Raw genomic sequence first — 21,561 nt, forward strand, 5'->3', positions numbered from 1 at the left:
GTGTGAATGCTTATTCATCGTATCTATTTACGTGTTCTACCTGACATTATAGATAGATACATACCTTATCTCCTGTTACTAGACAGTAAGCTCCATGAAGGCGGGTAGTAAGAAGAAAAATTAAAGCCCTGCACATCACTGAAACAATTATTGGGTGTTAAATTCCACACTTTCCACTTTACCTCCCTGTGGCCTAGAGGGAGGACACTGGGCTCCAGCGGTGTGCTGAAGGCAGCTTATACCCACTCCTGAGAGCGACTGTTGCATTTTTAGGAATTTTGCAAACTGGTTGTTAAATAAAGCCAATATTTAAAATTAAATTATATAAACTTATAATTATATTAAAAACAAAGGTAACAAATACTCAAAATTCATCACTTCCTAATTAGTTTGCTAAATTTCACTATCATTTATGCTGAAGGCTATTTATACCCATTGTATCTATATGACAGAAATATTATATAATGATATAATACATCTCTTCCCAAGTCTACATTGGCAGTTTGCAATTCACTATGCTCTAGTATTTATACCATGAAAATTAGCAAATATTACCAATCAGGCTCCTGCCACACCCAAGCCAGTTGTTAATCATTTACCAGCACACCAGGGCTTTAGAGATACTACTATTCAATCTATCTTGTCACAGGCTCATCTGTCCCCACCATCATCTTCTGTTCTAGTCTTCAGCTCTAGATTTCCATTCCTGCAAGAGAGAAACCAAGAGTTGGATCATTACTTAAAAGCTAATGAGACAATAGAGCTGGGATTAAGGAAATTGATACACAGGTTGACTAGAAATGATTCACAGACTTGATGTGGAATGCCTCTCACTATTCTCTCCAGGAAACCTCCGTCTGCAGTGAAAAATTTAGTCAGTCCAGCACAGGGGTCTTATGTAGATACACTCCAAAGGACTCTGAAGAAGACATTGGTTATCCTCCAGGTATCCATCTTAAACGCTCATCTAATCGTCAACTACAGGATTCAAAGATGTATAAGATAATTCTGGCCGGGCACAGTGGCTCACGTCTGTAATCCCAGCACTTTGGGAGGCCGAGGTGAGCAAATCCCTTGAAGCCAGGAGTTTGAGACCATCCTATCCAACACGGTGAAACCCAGTCTCTTCTAAAAATGCAAAAATTAGCCAAGCGTGGAGGCGAGCACCTGTAATCCCAGCTACTTGGGTGGCTGAGGCATGAGAATGGCTTTGAACCCAGGAGGCAGAGGTTGTGGTGAGCTGAGATTGCACCACTGCACTGTAGCCTGGGTGACAGAGACTCCTTCTCAAAAAAAAAAAAAAAAAACCACACACACAAACAAAAAAAGATAATTCCAACACTCGCAACTGAAGAAGATAAGATTTCTGGCCTACAATCACCTCTGGGATTAATAAACTCTGTAAATCTTGCTTTTTTTTTTTTTGGGTAATTTTTATATTTTTAGTAGAGATGAGGTTTCTCCATGTTGGTCAGGCTGGTCTCAAACTCCTAAACTCAGGTGATTTGCCTGCCTTGGCCTCCCAAAGTGCTGGGATTACAGGATTACAGGAGTGAGCCCTGGACTTTTTTTTTTGAGACAGGGTCTCATTCTGCCACCTAGGCTAGAGTACAGTGGCGCAATCATGGCTCACTGTAGCCTCAAAGTCCTGAGCTCAGGCGATCATCCCCACTCAGCCTCCCAAAGGGCTGGGATTATAGATGTGAGCTACCATGCCCAGCCCAGCTGGGAAAGTCTTTAGTGATCATTCAACCTTCAACATTTTCCTCACTCCCTCATTTTGGAGATGAAGAATCTAAGTCCAGATGGTGGTAAATAGCTTGCCCAAGGTCACACAACAAATTAGTGGCCAAAGCCCAGGGCTCCTGATACCTGGAGCAGAGGCCTCTCTATAAATTCTCACTTCCATTTAGAAAAACTATATGATCTTGCCGGGCGCAGTGGCTCACGCCTGTAATCCCAGCACTTTGGGAGGCCGAGACGGGTGGATCACGAGGTCAGGAGATCGAGACCATCCTGGCAAACACAGTGAAACCCCGTCTCTACTAAAAATTCAATACAGGCGGGCGCCTGTAGTCACAGCTACTCGGGAGGCTGAGGCAGGAGAATGGCGTGAACAAGGGAGGCGGAGCTTGCAGTGAGCGGAGATCGCGCCACTGCACTCCAGCCTGGGCGACACAGCGAGACTCTGTCTCAAAAAAAAAAAAAAAAAGAAAAACTATATGATCTTTATAGAATCTGAGCAGGAGCGAGCACAGTTTGCATACAAAAAACTATCTTCCCCTCTGCTTCCTAGAAAAAAAAGAGTATTTTTTTGTAGAGTACCAATTAAATGCCAGGTGCAGCGGAGAACACAGAAGCGTAAGACCCAATCACTCACACACAGGAAGTGAAAGCGGAGTCACTCCTAAAACTCTTTCGAGGTGGCAGGGGACTTCCTCGGAGCTATCACTAACCCAGTTCTGACCCCATAGTGAATGCCATGGAAATCAACCCTGCTGTCTTAAGAAATGAAAGTTAAATTAGATTCTTGATTGGGAAAAGTAGGAGACAGAGAAAAGGCCGCTGAGGCTAACTCAGTGGGCTTTTCTCACGTAACTCAAGTCTGGGACACCTATTTTCCCCAAGCAGAGAGGCCCACAAGCAATCAAGGGAAGAGAGCTTGCGGGGGGCTGGGAGGCAGAGCTTTAGTCCATTAGGACTTTTTGTCCTCATCCTTCTGAAGAAACGAAACAAAAAACTACATACAAAATAAGAGCCCAAATTTCCTCCTAGGTTTAGCATATCTAAAATTGCTCCAAATTGCTATACAAATTTCTAAACACTTCTATTTTTGTAATTATCTTATGTCAGAAGGACAACAGTCAGTTTGCCGACCGACGCCAAGCCTGGCCCATACTTGGAGTGTGCCCTAAAGACACCTGGGGACTCTTTGGCCCCTGGAACTCCTTTGGTGGGCGGATCTCTGAGCTCCACTTCCCACCCAAACCAGGTCCAAAGTTCTGGGAAGTGATCTGGATGTTGTAATGGTCACAGGATGGAGTCAGAACTGTGACTTTCCATCTATGCTTTCCTCTGAACTTCTCTAGACTTCCTTCTCCAGCCTTAGGAAAGAGCTTCAGCAACCAAGAAGGACTTTCCCACCTTTTATTCTAGTCCCCAACCATACCTAATGGTGCCCACTAGGGGTCACAGGGTCTTTCATTTGTTCATCCAGGTGCCTTCTTAAGCACTAAGAACCGAAAGTGAACCTAAAAGACATTCCTGGCTGGGTGCGGTGGCTCATGCCTGTAATCCCAGCACTTCAGGAGGCCAAAGGGGTGCGGATCACCTGATGTCAGGAGTTTGAGACCAGCCTGGCCAACATACGGAAACCCTGTCTCTACTAAAAGTACAAAATTAGCTGGACATGGTGGCACATGCCTGTAATCTCAGCTACTGGGGAGGCTGAGGCAGGAGAATCATTTGAACACAGAGGTGGAGGTTGCAGTAAGTTGAGATGGCACACTTGCACTCCAGCCCGGGTGACACGAGTGAAACTCTGCCTCAAAAAATAAAATAAAATAAGGCTGGGTATGGTGGCTCAAGCCTGTAATCCCAGCACTTTGGGAGGCCGAGGCAGGTGGATCACGAGATTAAGAGATCGAGACCATCCCGGCCAACATGGTGAAACCCGTCTCTACTAAAAATACAAAAATTAGCTGGGCATGGTGGCGCACACCTGTAATCCCAGCTACTCCGGAAGCTGAGGCAGGAGAATTGCTCGATCCCAGGAAGTGGAGGTTGCAGTGAACCGAGATCATGCCACTGCACTCCAGCCTGGCGACAGAGTGAGACTCCGTCTCAAAATAAATAAATAAATAAAATAAAAGACAGATTCCCACCTAAGGAACTGAAGTCCTAGTAACAAAGTAGTATCAGAAAGAAAGGCATCAGGGCCATGCGCAGTGGCTCATGCCTATAATCCCAGCATTTTGGGAGGCCAAGGTGGGCAGATCACTTGAGCCCAGGAGTTCAAGACCAGGCTGGCCAACTGGCGAAACCCCTTCTCTACTAAAAATACAAAATTTAGCTGGGTGTGGTGGCTGGCACCTGTAGTCTCAGATACTTGGGAGGCTGAGGTAGGAGAATCGCTTGAACCCAGGAGGCAGAGGTTGCAGTGAGCTGAGATTGCACCACTGCACTCCAGCCTGGGCGACAGAGCGAGAGACTCTGTCTCAAAAAAAAAAAAAAGAAAGGCATCAGTCTTCCCAAATATAACCCTGGGTGGCCCTAAGGTTGGTTCTCAGATATATAAAAAATTAACTAACTGGAGTTGTAACCCTCAGATATAAAAGGATAGATTTGCTAGGAATTAAGGAAATTTCCCAGCAGTTGCTAGAATGTGGTGGAAGGGACTGTTGCAGAGATGGACTCTGAAGTGTTCCTGCTCCATAGTCCCACAGCTCCATCACCTCACAGCCTTGAAGGAAGTGGTAGGGATGGCGCACTCACTGGTTTAGGTAAATGAGTAGGAAGCAGCCCCAGATGGAGTTGCTTTATGATTATTAACACCTTGGGGAGGATGGCAGGACAGAGAGTGGGCTCTCACTGACAGATGAGGACACTGTAGCTCCAAGAATAGGTGACCTGCCCTCAGGGTTAAGGACCCAGCCTGCTCTGGCCTACATGATTCTGAGAAATGGGCCAAAGAAGCAGGAAGAGACAAAATTGACATATAGAAGAAAGAAATCTCAAGTATAGGAGAAAAGCAGCCTCCTTCTCAGTCTGGGAGGGAAGAAGGGCTGGAGGGGCTGGGCAGGGCGGGGCTTTCGGCGAAAACTGAGTCCCTCCTCCCAGATCCCCCACTGGGCTGGTGGCTCCTGCAGCCCTGCCAGTTAGGAACAAATGAGAAGAGCTGCTGATTTCCTCCCTTGGACATTCAGAATTTTCTCACATAAATACTGAGGAAGACCCTGCCCTCTCCTCACTTCTCTGGACTTGGCCCTGAGCTGGACCTGGTCCACTGGGGTAGTCAGGGCGATGGGGAATCTGTTTATGCTCTGGGCAGCTCTGGGCATATGCTATGCTGCATTCAGTGCCTCTGCCTGGTAAGTCCTTTCCCAACCCTCACTCCTTGCCAAGGAGGCCCCCATTGTCTCATCCCCATTCACCTCTGCCTCACTTTTTCTCTTTTTGGTAGGTCAGTGAACAATTTCCTGATAACAGGTCCCAAGGTAGGATGATCTCCAGCTTCTGTTTTTACCCACTGAGGGCCCTAAGGGGACTCTTCTGGAGAAAAGAGGGGAGGGGACAGTGCCAGAGCCCCTCACCCAGAGTAACCCATGGTTGATTCTTAATGGAGAGCTGGCCCATCTGAGTCCTGCCTGCTCCCCCAACCACAGATGACCCATACCGGGCAGAAGCTCACAGCCCTTTTCCCTTTGCCAGGCCTATCTGACCTACACGACTAGTGTGGCCTTGGGTGCCCAGAGTGGCATCGAGGAGTGCAAGTTCCAATTTGCTTGGGAACGCTGGAACTGCCCTGAAAATGCTCTTCAGCTCTCCACCCACAACAGGCTGAGAAGTGGTAAGTTTGTGTGGGACTCACCTGTACAAGGGGTATATATGTGAATGGAGGGGGGCTTGCAGTATGTGTATATGTGTGACATGTATTGCACAGTGAAATAAAAATGCTGCCAGTGACCTGCTGACCTGCCATTTCCTTGCTGTGTGGCCTTGAGTAAATTACCTCCCCTCTCCCAACCCCAGATTTGTCATTTGGGTCAGTAAGGCCAGTTCTGTTTAGTTCATCAGAAGTATCCTATGGGTTGAATGAGGTGGGTATGAGGTGTCTCTATGTATGAGATAAATGTAGGAAATTACTCTTTTTTTTTTTTTTTTTTGAGACGGAGTCTCACTCTGTTGCCCAGGCTGGAGTGCAATGGCGCAATCTCGGCTTACCGCAACTTCCGCCTCCAGAGTTCAAGTGATTCTCCTGCCTCAGCCTCCCGAGTAGCTGGGATTACAGGCATGCAACATGCCTGGCTAATTTTTTGTATTTTTAGTAGAGATGGGGTTTCACCATGTTGGCCAGGCTGGTCTCAAACTCCTGACCTCAGGTGATCCACCCACCTCAGCCTCCAAAAGTGCTGGGATTACAGGCGTGAGCCACCGTGCCCCGCGGAAATTACTCTATTTTTTAAATGCATGCCTATATTTGTGCGTTTGTACACACTGATCTTGCACTGAGTTGCATGAAATAAAAATGGGGAAAGGGCTGTGTGTTTGCAGCTCCTCAGGAAGTTTCACATGGCTAACTGCCATAAAATCTGAACAACAGAAAAGCTGAGACGTCACATTGAGTTGTGCCTCAGGTGGGGTGTGTGTCTATGTGTGTGTATGGGTGTGCACGTGCACCCATTTGTAACTGTGTGCCGTAGTTTGCATGTCATTTTTGAAGATAACATTCACCTGAGAATAGTTAGGGGAACAAGAGTAAAGAAGACGGAGAAAGTGGCTAAGCACGTGTTGGAACCATGCCTATAATCCCAGCACTTTGGAAGGCTAAGGCAGGAGGATCGCTTGAGTTCAGGAGTTCGAGACCAGCCTGGGCAACATAGCAAGACCTCATCTCTACTAAAAATAAAAGTAAAAATATTAGCCGGCATGGTAGCATGTGCCTGTAGTCCCAGAGATCTGGAAGGCTGAGTTGGGAGGATTTCTGGAACCCAGGAGTTCAAGGATATAGTGAGCTATGATCACACCACTACACTCCTGCCTGGGTGACAGAGCAAGATCTTGTCTCAAAAAAAAAAAAAAAAAAAAAGATGAGGTTCAAAAGAAATGTCTCCCCATGGGGTATACAGATAGAATAGGGAGTATGTAGAAATGAAATGTGACCATGTTTGTAAAGAGTTTAGTAAGATAAGAGTTCAGTAGGCGGCAGTCAGGATGATTATGATTATTACATGGCCCAAACTTCCCAGTCAGAAGCAGCAAAGGTCCTCCTCTCTCTCCTAGGCCAGCATCAAGCCCTGAGTCTCACTGCCTAAGGACTAGCAGCAGTGGCTAGTGGACAGAGGTCTAGGCTGGACTCTAAGAGGGCAAGGTCCCGATCCCAACACCACAATTGGAAAGTGGTCTTGTTCTCATCATTCTTTTCCTTTTTTTTTTTTTTTTGAGACAGGGTTTCACTTTTTTACCCAGGCTAGTTTGCAGTGGCGCGATCTTGGCTCAATGCAGCCTCTGCCTCCCAGGCTCAGGCAATTCTCCCACCTCAGCCTCCTGAGTAGCTGGGACTATAGGCATGCACCCCCATGCCCGGCTAATTTTTGTATTTGTTGTAGAGACAGGGTTTCGTCATGTTGCCCAGGCTGGTCTCGAACTCCTGAGCTCAAGCAATCCACCCAACTTAACCTCCCAAAGTGCTGGGATTACATTGGTCTCATCATTCTATCTCTGGTTTTTACTTTCCCCATTGGTTAACATAGGGATGTTCATTCCTGCCTGGATGAAGGAAGGAGGCTGGAAAAATATGCATTGTTCTTTCAAATAGAAGAGCATTGGCTGGATGCAGTGGCTCACACCTGTAATCCCAGCACTTTGGGAGGCTGAGACGGGAGGATTGCTTGCACCCAGGAGTTCAAGTCCAGCCTGGGCAACATAGTGAGACCCTATTTCTAATACAATAATAATAGGCCAGGTGCGGTGGCTCATGCCTGTAATCCCAGCACTTTGGGAGGCCAAGGTGAGTGGATCACTTGAGCCCAGGAGTTCTAGACCACTCTGGCCAACATGGTGAAACCCCATATGTACTAAAGACCAAACAAAACAAAACAAAACAAAACAAAACAAAAAAAATAGCCGGGTGTGGTAGCATGCACCTATAGTCCCAGCTACTCAGGAGGCTGAGGCATGAGAATTGCTTGAACCCGGAAGGCAGAGGTTACAGTGAGCCAAGATCACGCTACTGCACTCCAGCCTGGACAACAGAGTGAGAGCCTATCTCAAAAAATAAAATAATAATTTTAAAAAATAGGCCAGGCACAGTGTCTCACGCCTGTAATCCCAGCACTTTGGGAGGCCAGGCGGGTGGGTCACCTGAGATCAGGAGTTCAAGACCAGCCTGGCCAACATGGTGAAACCCCGTCTCTACTAAAAATACAAAAATTAGCTGGGGGTGGTGGCATGTACCTGCTACTCAGGAGGCTGAGGCAGGAGAATCGCTTGAACCTGGGAGGCGGAGGTTGCAGAGAGCCGAGATCATGCCACTGCACCCCAGCCTGGGCAACAGAGTGAGACTCTGTCTCAAAACAAAAACAAAAACAAAAAAATGACCAGCCACAGTGGTTCACGCCTGTAATCCCAGCACTTTGGGAGGCCAAGGAGGGCGGATCATGTGGTCAAGAGATCGAGACCATCCTGGTCAACAAGGTGAAACCCCATCTCTACTAGAAATACAAAAATTAGCTGGGCATGGTGGCACGCACCTGTAGTCCCAGCCAGCTACTCAGGAGGCTGGGGCAGGAGAATTGCTTGAACCTGGGAGGCAGAGGCTGCAGTGAGCCAAGATCATGCCACTGCACTCCAGCCTGGTGACAGAGCAAGTCTCAAAAAAAAAAAAAAAAAAAAAACAACAAAAAAAAAAAAACCAGAAAGAAAAGCATCCTCTTAAACCCAAAGGAAGTGGTGGATAAGGGAGATAAACAGTATTATTTTTCCAAAGCCTCTGCTTTGGGTAATCAGGGTCCAGGTTTCCAGTCAGTTCCCTCTCTCTCTCCAAAGCTACCAGAGAGACTTCCTTCATACATGCTATCAGCTCTGCTGGAGTCATGTACATCATCACCAAGAACTGTAGCATGGGTGACTTCGAAAACTGTGGCTGTGATGGGTCAAACAATGGAAAAACAGGTAAGTTGAGCTTTCTAATGGGGGTGGGAAGAGGTGAGGGGCTACAGAGCTGAGTGCAGACTAAAGTCTTCCAGAGAAAGGCTGAGGGACACAGCTCCCTTAAACCTCAAGACTCCAGCAACTCCTTCAATTGTAGGATCTCCTAGCCTTACACTCTCAGAGTTGAGCCTGGGTCCATGAGTCTAGGCGTTAGCAAGTAGCTCTAAAAGCAACAAGGCAATTAGAAATGAGAAAGCCGAAGAGACTTAAAGCTAGCCCTGGTATTTCAGGCTTGGAATGGCTCATCCATAATCTAGAGCTACTCAGCAATTTACAGATTACCTAAGACACTTACTCAGATTTATCACTAATGAAGGAGGTAGTAGCCTTTACAAGATGATTGTAGAATAATGGTGCAGAATTCCAGAATGTTTGAGCTGCAGTGAACCTTTTTTTTTTTTTTTTTTGAGATGGAGTCTCGCTCTGTCGACTAGGCTGGAGTGCAGTGGCGCGATCTCAGCTCACTGCAAACTCCACCTCCCAGGTTCATGCCATTCTCCTGCCTCAGCCTCCCGAGTAGCTGGGACTACAGGTGCCCACCACCACACTCGGCTAATTTTTTGTATTTTTAGTAGAGATGGGGTTTCACCGTGTTAGCCAGGATGGTCTCGATCTCCTGACCTCGTGATCCGCCTGCCTTGGCCTCCCAAAGTGCTGGGATTACAGGCGTGAGCCACCACGCCTGGCCAAGCTGCAGTGAACCTTTGAGAGCATCTAAGTTAGCCCCCAGTGTACCTACTTTTACTGTGGGTATAGAAGACTAATTGCTTATGGCTGGGAAGTGTCTGAAGGGTGGGCAGTTGGCTTTGGCAACAGGACTCCCACCCACCCCAAGCACCTCCATTTCCCTGTCTCACCTTCAGCCATAGCTTTACACTCTAGGGCTCTTGGGGGTGGTTTGGCGGGTGACTGGGACTGAGCATGGAGCTACATGGAGAACTTATTCTGTCCTTGTATATAGGAGGCCATGGCTGGATCTGGGGAGGCTGCAGCGACAATGTGGAATTTGGGGAAAGGATCTCCAAACTCTTCGTGGACAGTTTGGAGAAGGGGAAGGATGCCAGAGCCCTGATGAATCTTCACAACAACAGGGCCGGCAGACTGGTGGGTATAGGCATTGTGGCCAGTATTTCTACAGCTTCACATCTGCACGGCCCTTCACAATTTACCAAGAGCTGTCTTATACGTTCTTTCCTCATACTACCCAGCCAGATTGAGATGGCTACCCGCATTCTCTGGATGACAAAACCAATTAAATCTGAGCCAAGTGGCTTGTCCAAGGCAACTAATAAGTGTCAGAGACAGGCAGTGAACTCAGATCTTCTCACTGAGTCCTCTTGTCATTGTATATTTTGCTCTGCCCCTCCACACGCGGGCTTCTGAGAACACAGAACCAAGGCCTTGCTTCTATGACTTAAATTTTTATCACTTCAACTGCATGTTCTAGTAAATTAACAGGGCCTTGTTGTCCAGCCTTGTGTCCTAAAGTCTGTCTGGGCTGTGGGGAATTGGGATTGATCTAGGCTTCTCTGGAGTGTCAAACTCTCCCCCAAGACTTCTAGTGGGGTGGCAATCTCTGGAGTATTCTGAACACAAATCTGGAAACAAGTTGGATTTAGAGCCAAAAGCATAGAAATTTCCTGTGAACCTATACCTAGATATCCTGGTTGCCCAGGGAAAGGGGGAAAGGGGTTTTTGGGCTTGGGGTTTTTTTTTTTTGAGACAGGGTCTTGCTCTGTCACCCAGGCTGAAGTGCAGTGGTGCCATCTTGGCTCACTGCAGCCTCCACCTCCCAGGCTGAAGCCATCCTCCCACCTCAGCCTCCTGAGAACCTGGGACTACAGGCGCTTGCCACTATGCCCAGCTAGTTTTTGTGGGTTTTGTAGAGATGAGGTTTCCCCATATTGCCCAGGCTGGTCTTGGCCTCCTGGGCTCAAGCAATCCTCTTGCCTCAGCCTCCCAACGTCTTGGAATTATAGGCATGAGCCACCACATCCAGCCAGGAAGAGGTGTTTTAAGCAAGTACAACCATGGGTAATTCATTGCCTTGGGGGTATAAGTGTTCAGACTCAAGGAGCTCCCTCCCCTCTCAGAGAAGACCCAGAGGACAAATCCAAACCCCCCAAAATACTCTCATGCCCAGCCTCAAGACAGTAACTGTGGCAATCATCATAGTTTCCTTTGTAATTTACATAGTACTTCCTTGATTATTATTATATTCAATTCTTATTCCAGCTGGGCAGATAGAGAAAAGCTTGACAAGTGATAGAGTTGAGCCTGGAGCAGAGGTTTCTGGACTCTAGTAACCTTCTCAGCTCTTGCCTGGCTCTCCATCAGAATCACCCAGGGAAGCTTTAAAATCACCAGTACCAGCCCCTTCCCCACTGAATATCCTCATTCAGAAGATCTGAGGTAGGGTCGAGGAATAAATATTTTTCGTGAGCTTCCCCAAATAATTCTGATGCTCCTTTAAAGTCAAGAAACACAGCTCTAAAACATTCCCTTTAATCACTAACCTTTGGTCTTCCCTACTCAGAGCCATTCTCTTTTGTGTTCTCTCTATGAAGGCAGTGAGAGCCACCATGAAAAGGACATGCAAATGTCATGGCATCTCTGGGAGCTGCAGCATACAGACATGCTGGCTGCAGCTGGCTGACTTTCGGGAGATGGGAGACTACCTAAAGGCCAAGTATGACCAGGCGCTGAAAATTGAAATGGATAAGCGGCAGCTGAGAGCTGGGAACAGCGCTGAGGGCCACTGGGTGCCCGCTGAGGCCTTCCTTCCTAGCGCAGAGGCGGAACTGATCTTTTTAGAGGAATCACCAGATTACTGTACCTGCAATTCCAGCCTGGGCATCTATGGCACAGAGGGTCGTGAGTGCCTACAGAACAGCCACAACACATCCAGGTGGGAGCGACGTAGCTGTGGGCGCCTGTGCACTGAGTGTGGGCTGCAGGTGGAAGAGAGGAAAACTGAGGTCATAAGCAGCTGTAACTGCAAATTCCAGTGGTGCTGTACGGTCAAGTGTGACCAGTGTAGGCATGTGGTGAGCAAGTATTACTGCGCACGCTCCCCAGGCAGTGCCCAGTCCCTGGGTAAGGGCAGTGCCTGATAATACCCCACACAAGTTCACTTGATTAATTGCATCAGTGGAAGGGGACATAGCTTCTCTCTTAGAGAGAACAGATTGGAAAGCAATCGGAAAATTGCAGTTTTAGTCTGTAGTCCTCATGATATCTGCTATCAGTGGGAAAAATGGAGGCCCAAGATTCTACAGCATATTCCTGGCAGAGCTGAAATTGGAACCTGGGCCTCCTGACTTTGGCAGACCCCCATTTCATCTTTCCTGCAAACTACTTTCCCGTCTTTGTGCCTGTACTTATGCAGCTTTCTACAGGGAGAGTTTGGTTTGGGGTCTATATCTAGAGGGACCTTCAAAGTATTTGTTCCTTTAAATTTCAGACCATGTCCAACCCAGCTGTGCTGCTGGGAATCAGGAGAATAGAAGCAAAAAATGAAAGAGTTCTGTTCAGACTTCTGAAGAGCAGCCTGTGGCTACAAATCTATGCTGATAAATGAGGTAAAGACCACATATCTGCCTACTGGAAAGTTTTAGAGTGTTGGATTTTTTTTTCCCCCAAGTATGCACTTTTGAAAAGCTCTTCCTCCAGCCTGGACAACATAGGAAGACACCATCTCTACACAAAATTTAAAAATTAGCTAGGTGTGGTGGCACTTGCCTGTAGTCCTAGATACTTGGGAGGCTGAGGTGAGAGGATCACTGGAGCCCAGGAAATCGGGACTACAGTGAGGTATGATTGTGCCATTGCACTCCAGCCTGGGCAACAGAACTGAGACCCTGTTTAAAAAATAAATAAATAAATAATAAAGACAAAAGAAAATAAATTCTTCCCACCCACGCCTGGGGAAACCAGCACCCAGTATAACCTGGGGGTTTTTGCAGCTCATAAACCGTCTCTGGAGCCATGGAAAGGGAATCATGGCAGTCAGTGGACAGGTGACTATGACCTACCCAGACAAGGTCCCACAAGAGCGATGCTCCTCAGAGAGCTGGGGACTCCTCTGTTGTTTTCCCAGGTTGAGAACTCAACTGTATTTTGCCATAAATGCTTCTAAGATATATCCAGCTGGGACTTCTATTACTCCCTTTGGAAACCTTAAGATCAAAAAGGGAATAAGAAAGCCTGCTTCTGTATCCCAATAATCCACCAGGATAAAGGAGAAACTAGAAATACCCAACTCCCTTGATTTCAGTGTTTGGCAGGTAACAAAAAATTGAGACCCAGACACTGGTCAACAGGAAAACAATACAGACTCCCAGAATTAGAAAGTGTTATTTTAATGCAACCTAGGTAACTTGGGGAGTAAGGAAGCCCTTTGAACTTGGGCCATATTCAAAGTGTGTTTGCCCTCTTAACTTGGGCATCCTGGGGTGTCTGTACACCAAGACCTGGGCCCCAGGGCAAGAGACAAAAAGAGTTGTGGATTCTACCTACCTGCATTTGCACTTCCACATCTTCCAATGGTAATCTTTGGAGGAGGGGTAGTTTCCCACAAGGAGAGCCCTGGGAGCTTAGCCGCTGGTTTCCTAAATCTGAATATCTCAGCCTTGGGAATCTCTGCTGTCTGCACAGGCTTGCACCCTGCCTGGAGGAGATATTTTGAATATGTTGAATAAAAAGTAAAAATGATCACCAAAAATGGGAAAAAAACCCTAGCTTATTGTTTTAAATTAGAAAACAATTTAAGTGTTCAAAGTAGGATAAACAAGTAAATCATAACCTTACAGTAGACTATTAGCCACTAAAATATTCTTGAGAAATACTTAGTAATGTGGAAAGCATGCATGATAGAATTAACTGAACAAAGTTGATTGCAAAATGGCATGTTCAGGATGAATCCAATTTTGTTTTTGTGGCAATGTGCAAATATTTGCCACTATGTGATACCAAAATAGAGTGGTTTGTTTTCCTTTTGTGTTTTTCTGTATTTTTATGTTTGCCTACAATAAATATTTTTTGTCATCAGAAAGAATTAATGTGTTATTTGTTTTAATGCCAAAAAGGAATAACCAATCTTGTTTTTCAGTGAAGGGGAAGGTGAAATGTTCATGAAGGAAGTTGGCATCTCAAGAGAAACATTTAAAACTACCACAGATGTCAGAGAATAGATATAAGGACAGATACATAAAAGCGAAGCCTATGTCAAGGAAATGACAGATTTCCTCTCTGTCTCTCCTTCAACGGAAAGTTAAAAAGCACACTGCAGTAGTGACAGAGAAAGAAAATGTGTGTGGTGTGTGCTGCTTGGTGGTCATGGAAGGAGGAATGGAAATAGGCAACCAAAAGAAGATTATTTCCCTGAGGCTCAGAGAAAAAGGAAAAATAAAATTATCTAGCACAGAGGTTAAACCCTCAATAAATATAGATGTCAAAGCTTCCCCCCCGAAACCCGAGTTGTGACCCTGTGCTAGAGAAATGAACACACTAGATTTCCCCCCTGCATTCCTAACTGAATCTCCATCCAAAGAACCCAGGCACCTGAGGCTTTGACATCTTCCCCAGGACCTTACTGACATACCCCAATAATCTTGGCAGGGATTTTCAGAAGCAAAACCATCCCTGCTGCCCTGCTCAAAAGGTCATTCCAGGAGAACAAGCCTTGTGTTTACTGCAGGCTTATATCAGAGGTTTTCACCAAGAAATCTCAGGGCAATGGGAATTCCTTGAAGTTTGTCTGCTGCCCCAAAAAACTCAGTCTCCTAGTCTCTTCTCCTTCCAAGCCTTTCCCACCCTCATCCATCTTACCTTCAGAGCTATCAGTCACACCAACCAATCTTCCCACATGGACCCTGTGCCAGAAACAACAGGAATTTGGATTTCTCTACATCCATCGCCTTCCTGCCAAGGATTCATTCCAAGGCAACACAGCCTCATTCAGATTTGTCAGTTACAGCCCTATATCCCTTCCCTTTTGGTTCATCCTTAACAAGCTGGCTATCATTAAGGTGACAGAACAGTAAAACCCCGTTTCCATAGATTAAGGGCCCAAGACAGGCAGATTGGCCACGATCTGATGATGGATCTTGTAAACCTGCTGGAAAAGTGATCAACTCAATGAGGGAAACCTGTCCATGAGCCTATTCCCCTAGTTCAGTAAATCCAAGCACAGCATCACTTCACCTGGACAATGGAATTCTGTATTTGCTCAGTCTAGATTAAAAGGAAAATATGCTTTTGGGAGGCCGAGGCGGGAGAATCACTTGAGGCCAGGAAGTTTGAGACCAGACTGGGTAACACGGCGAGACTCGATCTCTACAACAACAAAAAAAAAAAAAAAAAAGAAGAAGAAGAAAGAAAGAAAAAGAGGCCAAGTGTGGTGGCCCACACCTGTAATCCCAGCACTTTGGGAGGCTGAGGCAGGCAGATCACTTGAGTCCAGGAGTTAGAGACCAGCCTGGGCAACATGGCAAAACCCCTTCTCTACAAAAAATACCAGAAAGTTAGCCAGGCATGGTGGCATGCCCCTGTAGTCACAACTACTCCAGAGGCTGAGGTAGGGGGATCCACTGAGCCTGGGAGGTCGAAGCTGCAGTGAGCTGTGATCACACCACTGCACTCCAGCCTGGGTGACAGAATGAGATCCTGTCTCAAAAAAAAAAAAAAAAAAAAAAAAAAAAAAAAGTTTTAAAACAAGAAAGAAAAAGAGAAAAAGAAAGAGAAGGAAGGAAAGAAAGAAAATAAATATGCTTATGCTTGCCAGACCCCTACAAATCTTTATCTCTTTTGTCTTTTTCTTTTCTTCCTTCTTTTCTTTTTTTCCTTCCCATCTGCTCTCTGATGTGGGCAGAATTAGGAGCTCCTAAGAAAACCCTGAGTCCTGTTCCCCGGGTCTCCTTTGGTTCACTGCCAATCTACTCAGGCTTGCTGGCAGGCGAGTAAGTGGTTAGGGAAACTAGAGTGGAAAGGAAGTAATTGATCACCTACTAAATGTCAGGTGCTTAATAGATATCGTCTCCTTCAATCCTCAGGCCGATCCAATTAAAGAGTTACAATTATTCCTTTCCGACTACTGAGGAAACTGTGGCTCAGAGAGAGGTTAAGCACCCCAACCTAAAATTAAATGCAGGGAGGTGAATTTAAATTCAGGCTACTGCCTCATAAATCCATACTCTTTCTTTTACACGACTTACACTATAGCAGCCCAGGGATCCCTGGCCACATTCTTAACCATCATGACAGTTTTGTAGAATGACTACCATTCATATGCAATGAAAGGTGTCCTCTCCTCCCTCTTCACCAAGCAAGAGAATCATATTTCTCAGCCTTTCTCCAGAATGAAGAAACCTAACTTTTGATTTGCAAAGGCCTTCCTTAGAATGATAAAGCAGAAAGCCTGGCTCCTGCTGATTTGGGGGGGCAGAATCCTGGTTCTCCATGGGGTACCCAAAGAAAAAACTAACCATTATGGTCTACATTACAGGTCAAAGTTTCAAGAGGGAATGTCAAAGGAGGGCTGTTTATTTTAGAAGATAGAGAAAGGAAAAACAGGGTTCAGAGAAAAACGAACGTTTCTAGCCCCACATCACAAACTACTCATAATCCTATTGATGACAAAAGGCAGTGACCCTGGACCTAGATAAAGATGTTCAGGTTGGGGGAAAATGAAAGCAAGGGCCAGATCAAAGGCTTCTAGAAGAGGTTAAAGACCTTTGGGTAGGAATAGAGCTCTAAACCACCCAATCCTGCAGCATTCCCTACCACTGAAGGCAAGCAGAGCCTGGAGGAGGAAAGTATCCTGCCCCTATCAGCACGTGAGATCGCAGAGGAGCAAAGAGTAGACTCCAGGGCCCTGGACAGCCTCCAAGGTTGGTGCTCTGCCTGCCCTGCTAGGCTGCCCTTCTCATGTAGCATCATCAGGAAAAGGATATGTGATGATCCAAGGAAAGAACTGAAGGAATTAGGCCAGGCGTCTGGGAGGCCTCCCACTACGCTTGGTCAGCAAGCGACCAGTGAAACTATGGGCAGGGGAAGTGAGGATGTGGGTAGGAAGTGGGTAGGGAAAGGCCCAGTGGTGCACCAGGTACCGAAACTCATTCCCACATTCCTCTCAGACTCTCAGGTACCCATGCATATCTGTGATGGGACTCAGTGATCTTGAGAAGGTCCCTTGTCATTTAATTGCCATCGGCTTCTTGCAGTCTATAAGAGATCACTTAATTCAGCCACCTGCTTCTTAACAGGAGAGCTCCTAAAGCCAAAAAAAAAAAGAGGCACACACTGTACATCCTGTTTTGAAAGACTGTCAGGAAGGGGAAAGCCAGTCCTTCCCTACCCAGGACAAAGTGCTTACCAGAGCATTTGCTCACGTCTACCCTGAATTAACACTATTACATCTTAAACCAGCGTCTCCTAGGACTTCATATTATGGATTCGAGGCCTTCAAACAGACCCATTCTCCAAAAGAAATAAGCCAATTACTTCAGTTTTTCACCAGTTGTCTCTTTTTCCCAGACTGTCTTCAGATACTTGAACTTGAGTTTCTGTGAGGAGTTAGGTGGGGTATGAGTCAGACATCCTTTTCAAGCCTCAACTGCCATCACCTCTTTCCCTCATGTGTCTGAAGAATCTATTTATTCTTGGTCTCACAGAGCTCTGATTGCTCCACTTGCATTTCTCCATGGCCAAAGTTCATTTCTTTCTTTTTTTGTTTTTGAGACAGGTTCTCACTCTGTTGCCCAGGCTAGAGTGCAATGGCATGATCATGGCTGACTGCAACCTCAAACTTCCAGGCTCAAGGGATCCTCCCACCTCAGCCTCCTAAGTAGCCGAGACTGTAGGCATACACCACCATGCCCGGGTAATTTTATTTTTAATGTTCTGTAGCGATTAGGTCTCACTATGTTGTCCCGGCTGGTCTCGAACTCCTGGGCTCAAGTGATCCTCCTGCCTCAGCCTCTCAAAGTGCTTGGATTACAGGCGTGAACCACCACACCCAGCCCCAAAGTTCATTTCTAACCCCTTCCATCCCAACAAAATAACATTGATTCCCCGCTCTGTCCACTGGGATTGGGCCAGCAGAGTGGCCTCATTAGAGCCCTCCTGTGCTGGGGCTTGTGGTGGTGTAGGGACAAGAACAGGAAACTGACAATCAGGGCATCCAATCCCATGATTCACGACTGAGTACCTGAGATTTACAAATGGAGCATTGTTCTCCTGCCCACCTTACCTCTAAGCTGCTGTTGTCTGACTCATTTGCCAGATCTAGCCCTCCTTTATCAGTGAGGGTCTGGCCTGGCATAGTGCCTTATTTTCTCTTTTGGAATGTGGATATGCCCGACTCCAAAGTCCCCCAGACCTCTGCTTTCTCTGCCTTCCTCCAGGTGTAGCCTGCTCTCAGTTTCATCTATCCTAGTTCTTCCAATGGTAGCTCCTTAGTGTGTTCACGAAAAGCTGTTGTTACAGCCCCACATCCTCAGCACTGACCACAATGTGTCAGTTAGTCTTTTATCCTCCTGACTTTGCTCAATTGTCTACTTAGGTTGGACTATGTTCAGTAATTTCACTACTCCTGGAGACTTCCTCACCCTTCTGATCACTCATTAAGGGTACCTTGACTTTTTCTCTTTTCTTTTCCTTTTCTTTGTCCTTTCCTTTCCCTTTCCCTTTTCCTTTTCCTTTCTTTTCTTTTCTGAGGCTGATTTTCACTTTTGTTGCCTAGGTTGGAGTGCAATGGCAAGATCTCGGCTCACCGAAACCTCCACCTCCCGGGTTCAAGCGATTCTACTGCCTCAGCCCCCCAAGTAGCTGGGATTACAGGCATGTGCCACCACGCCTGGCTAATTTTGTATTTTTAGTAGAGACAGGGTTTCTCCATGTTGGCCAGGCTGGTCTCGAACTCCCGACCTCAGGTGATCCTCCCGCCTCAGCCTTCCAAAGTGCTGAGATTATAGGCGTGAGCCACCGCACCCGGCTACCTTGACATTTTCTAACCTAGCGTCACCTTAACCACTGTCGTCTCCCTCTGGAATCCCCTCTAGAAGATCCCCTTAATTTATACCACTCTGTCTCCTGGCATTGGCCACATTCCTGTCTTCAGATATCCCAGGGACTCATCAATAAAAAAGAGAGAAGGCCGGGCGCGGTGGCTCACGCCTGTCATCCCAGCACTTCATGAGGCCAAGATGGGTGGATAACCTGAGGTCAGGAGTTCAAGACCAGGCTGGCCAACACGGTGAAATCCTATCTCTACTAAAAATACAAAACTTAGGCAGGCAGCTGTAATCACAGCTACTTGGGAGGCTGAGGCGGGAGAATCTCTTGAACCCAGGAGGCAGAGGTTGCAGTGAGCTGAGATTGTGCCACTTCACTCCAGCCTGGGTGACAGAGCGATACTCCGTCTCAAAAAAAAAAAAAAAAATTAGCCGGGAGTGGTGGCACATGCCTGTTGTCCCAGATACTCAAGAGGCTGAGGCAGGAGAATCGCTTGAACCCGGGAGGTGGAGGTTGCAGTGAGCCAAGATCACGCCACTGCACTCCAGACTAGGTGATAGAGCGAGACTCCATCTCAAAATTAAAACAACAACAACAACAACAAAAATAAATAAATAAAATAAAAAAGAGATAGAAGGGCCCAGCACAATGGCTCACATCTGTAAACCCAGCACTTTGGGAGGCCAAGGTGGGCGGATTGCTTGAACCCAAGAGTTTGAGACCAGCCTGGGCAACACAGCAAAACTTTATCTCTACAAAAAACACAAAAATTAGCCAAGAAGGTCGAGCATGGTGGCTCACGCCTATAATCCCAGCAATTTGGGAGGCCGAGGCGGGTGGGTCACAAGGTCAGGAGTTCAAGACCAGCCTGGCCAAGATGGTGAAACCCCATCTCTACTAAAAATACAAAAATTAGTCGGGCATGGTGGCGGGCGCCTGTAGTCCCCAGCTGCTCGGGAGGCTGAGGCAGAGAATTGCTTGAATGCAGGAGGCGGAGATTGCAGTGAGCCAAGATTGCGCCACTGCACTCCAGCCTGGGTGACAGAGTAAGACTCCATCTCAAAAAAAAAAAAAAAAATTAGCCAAGCATGGTGGCGTGTGCCTGTAGTACCAGCTATTCAGGAGGCTGAGGCAGGAGGATTGAGCCCAGAAGGTCAAGGCTACAGTGAGCTGTGATCACGCCACAGCACTCCAACCTGGGCAACAGAATAAGACCCTGTCTCAAAAAAAAAAAAAAAAAAAAAAAAGAGAGAGAGAGAGAAGAAAAAGAACTCTTTTTGACTTGCTGTCTTTCCAAACTCATATTTTATTTCTTTCACCACCTAATCTCTTAAGTATGGAACCCATAACCAGGGTTCTGATTTCATTACCCATCTTTTTTTTTTTCCAAATGGAGTTTCACCTTTGTTGCCCAGGCTGGAGTGCAATGGTGCAATCTCGACTCACTACAACCTCTGCCTCCTGGGTTCAAGTTATTTTCCTGCCTCTGCCTCCCAAGTAGCTGGGATTACAGGCACGCACCACCATGCCCGACTAATTTTGTATTTTTTTTTTAGTAGAAACAAGGTTTCACCATGTTGGTCAGGCTGGTCTCGAACTCCTGACCTCAACTGATCCACCCACCTCAGCCTCCCAAAGTGCTGGGATTACAGGTGTGAGCCACCATGCCCGGCCTCATTACCTACCTTTAATTGCTTGTCTTCTGTATCCCTCTCCCTCTATCCTACAGACATAGTTCTCTCTAAGTGCATCAGTGACCACTGGCTATAAATCCTCCCGCGTTTCAGACAATTCTTTTGAGCTACTCTTCTTTCTTGATCCTTAATATGAACATCACCCTCAGGTTCAGGTTGGGGTCAACTTCTTTCTCTGCTGTCACCATGGAGAACTTACCTATTCTCAAATTCCAGTTTTATTTCTGTGCTGATAACTCCTAAATTTCCATCTCCGTGTGAGCTCTAGGCATTGCAGCTCTAATGCTTGACTGGCTGTTCTAGTTGGATGTCACAACTGATTTTCTCTCATAACTTCTCTGTTTCCATCAGTGAGCTAATGAAACTTGGAGTAACTGAGGCTTACTTTTCTGAGTCGTTCCTGACTCCTCCCTTTGCTCAACTTTTCACATTTAGTCTTCTTCCTTTGGTTCGTCCTCCAAATCTATCCCTTCCCTCTATTACCTTTGCTTCCACACTGTGCTAAGATCATACCTTGTACCTGAATTTTGAACCAAGAACTGATATTCTACTTTTCAACTCTCCAACTAACACATTACTACCATATTTACTTTACTAATTCATCACATTCAATTCATTATTCACCTGATCAAAAAACAAAGCAAAACAAAAACTTCAAGTCACTAGAGAATAAAATCTAAATTCTATGGCATTTCTTTCTTGTCTTATTTTATTATTATATTTTTGTGACAGGGAATCTCAGTCTGTTGCCCAGGCTGGAGTGCAGTGGCACAATCTCAGCTCACTGCAACCTCCACCTCCTGGGTTCAAGCGATTCTCCTGCCTCAGCCTCCCAAGTAGCTGGGACTACAGGCACCAGCCACCATGCCCAGCTAATTTTTTTTGTATTTTTAGTAGAGAGGGGGTTTCACTATGTTGGCCA

The 21,561-nt window shown here is 46.4% G+C and overlaps 2 protein-coding genes across 6 annotated transcripts in view; one reads left to right on the forward strand and one right to left on the reverse strand.

The window, feature by feature from the left end:
* Positions 1 to 322: 322 nt before the first annotated feature.
* Positions 323 to 21,561, reverse strand: part of NME5 (NME/NM23 family member 5) — a 59,900-nt gene continuing 38,661 nt past the window's right edge. Inside the window, exons 5-6 of one of the 3 annotated variants that reach the window (XM_063706799.1) lie at positions 13,450 to 13,600; positions 323 to 706 (exon numbers count right to left, since the gene is read on the reverse strand). In XM_063706799.1, the coding sequence (XP_063562869.1) occupies positions 693 to 706; positions 13,450 to 13,600 (165 nt within the window). In that variant the 3' untranslated portion in view covers positions 323 to 692. The remainder of the gene's footprint in view (positions 707 to 13,449; positions 13,601 to 21,561) is intronic. The other 2 variants (XM_055389120.2, XM_019027334.3) reach the window with 2 other exon arrangements.
* On the forward strand, positions 4,675 to 13,987 carry WNT8A (Wnt family member 8A). Of its 3 annotated transcripts, XM_019027331.3 has the most exons (7): positions 4,676 to 5,090; positions 5,183 to 5,216; positions 5,431 to 5,569; positions 8,767 to 8,892; positions 9,893 to 10,035; positions 11,499 to 11,978; positions 12,395 to 13,987. In XM_019027331.3, exons 1-7 carry the CDS (start codon positions 5,023 to 5,025, stop codon positions 12,509 to 12,511), a joined length of 1,107 nt encoding a protein of 368 aa, XP_018882876.1. In that variant the 5' UTR covers positions 4,676 to 5,022; the 3' UTR covers positions 12,512 to 13,987. The 3 variants fall into 3 exon arrangements, with proteins under 3 accessions (XP_018882875.1, XP_018882876.1, XP_004042620.1); XM_019027330.3 differs by having other exon boundaries at positions 4,675 to 5,216; XM_004042572.4 differs by having other exon boundaries at positions 4,677 to 5,090; positions 11,499 to 13,987.

This window comes from Gorilla gorilla, chromosome 4 (assembly GCF_029281585.2).
Source record: "Gorilla gorilla gorilla isolate KB3781 chromosome 4, NHGRI_mGorGor1-v2.1_pri, whole genome shotgun sequence".
NCBI lineage: Eukaryota > Metazoa > Chordata > Mammalia > Primates > Hominidae > Gorilla > Gorilla gorilla.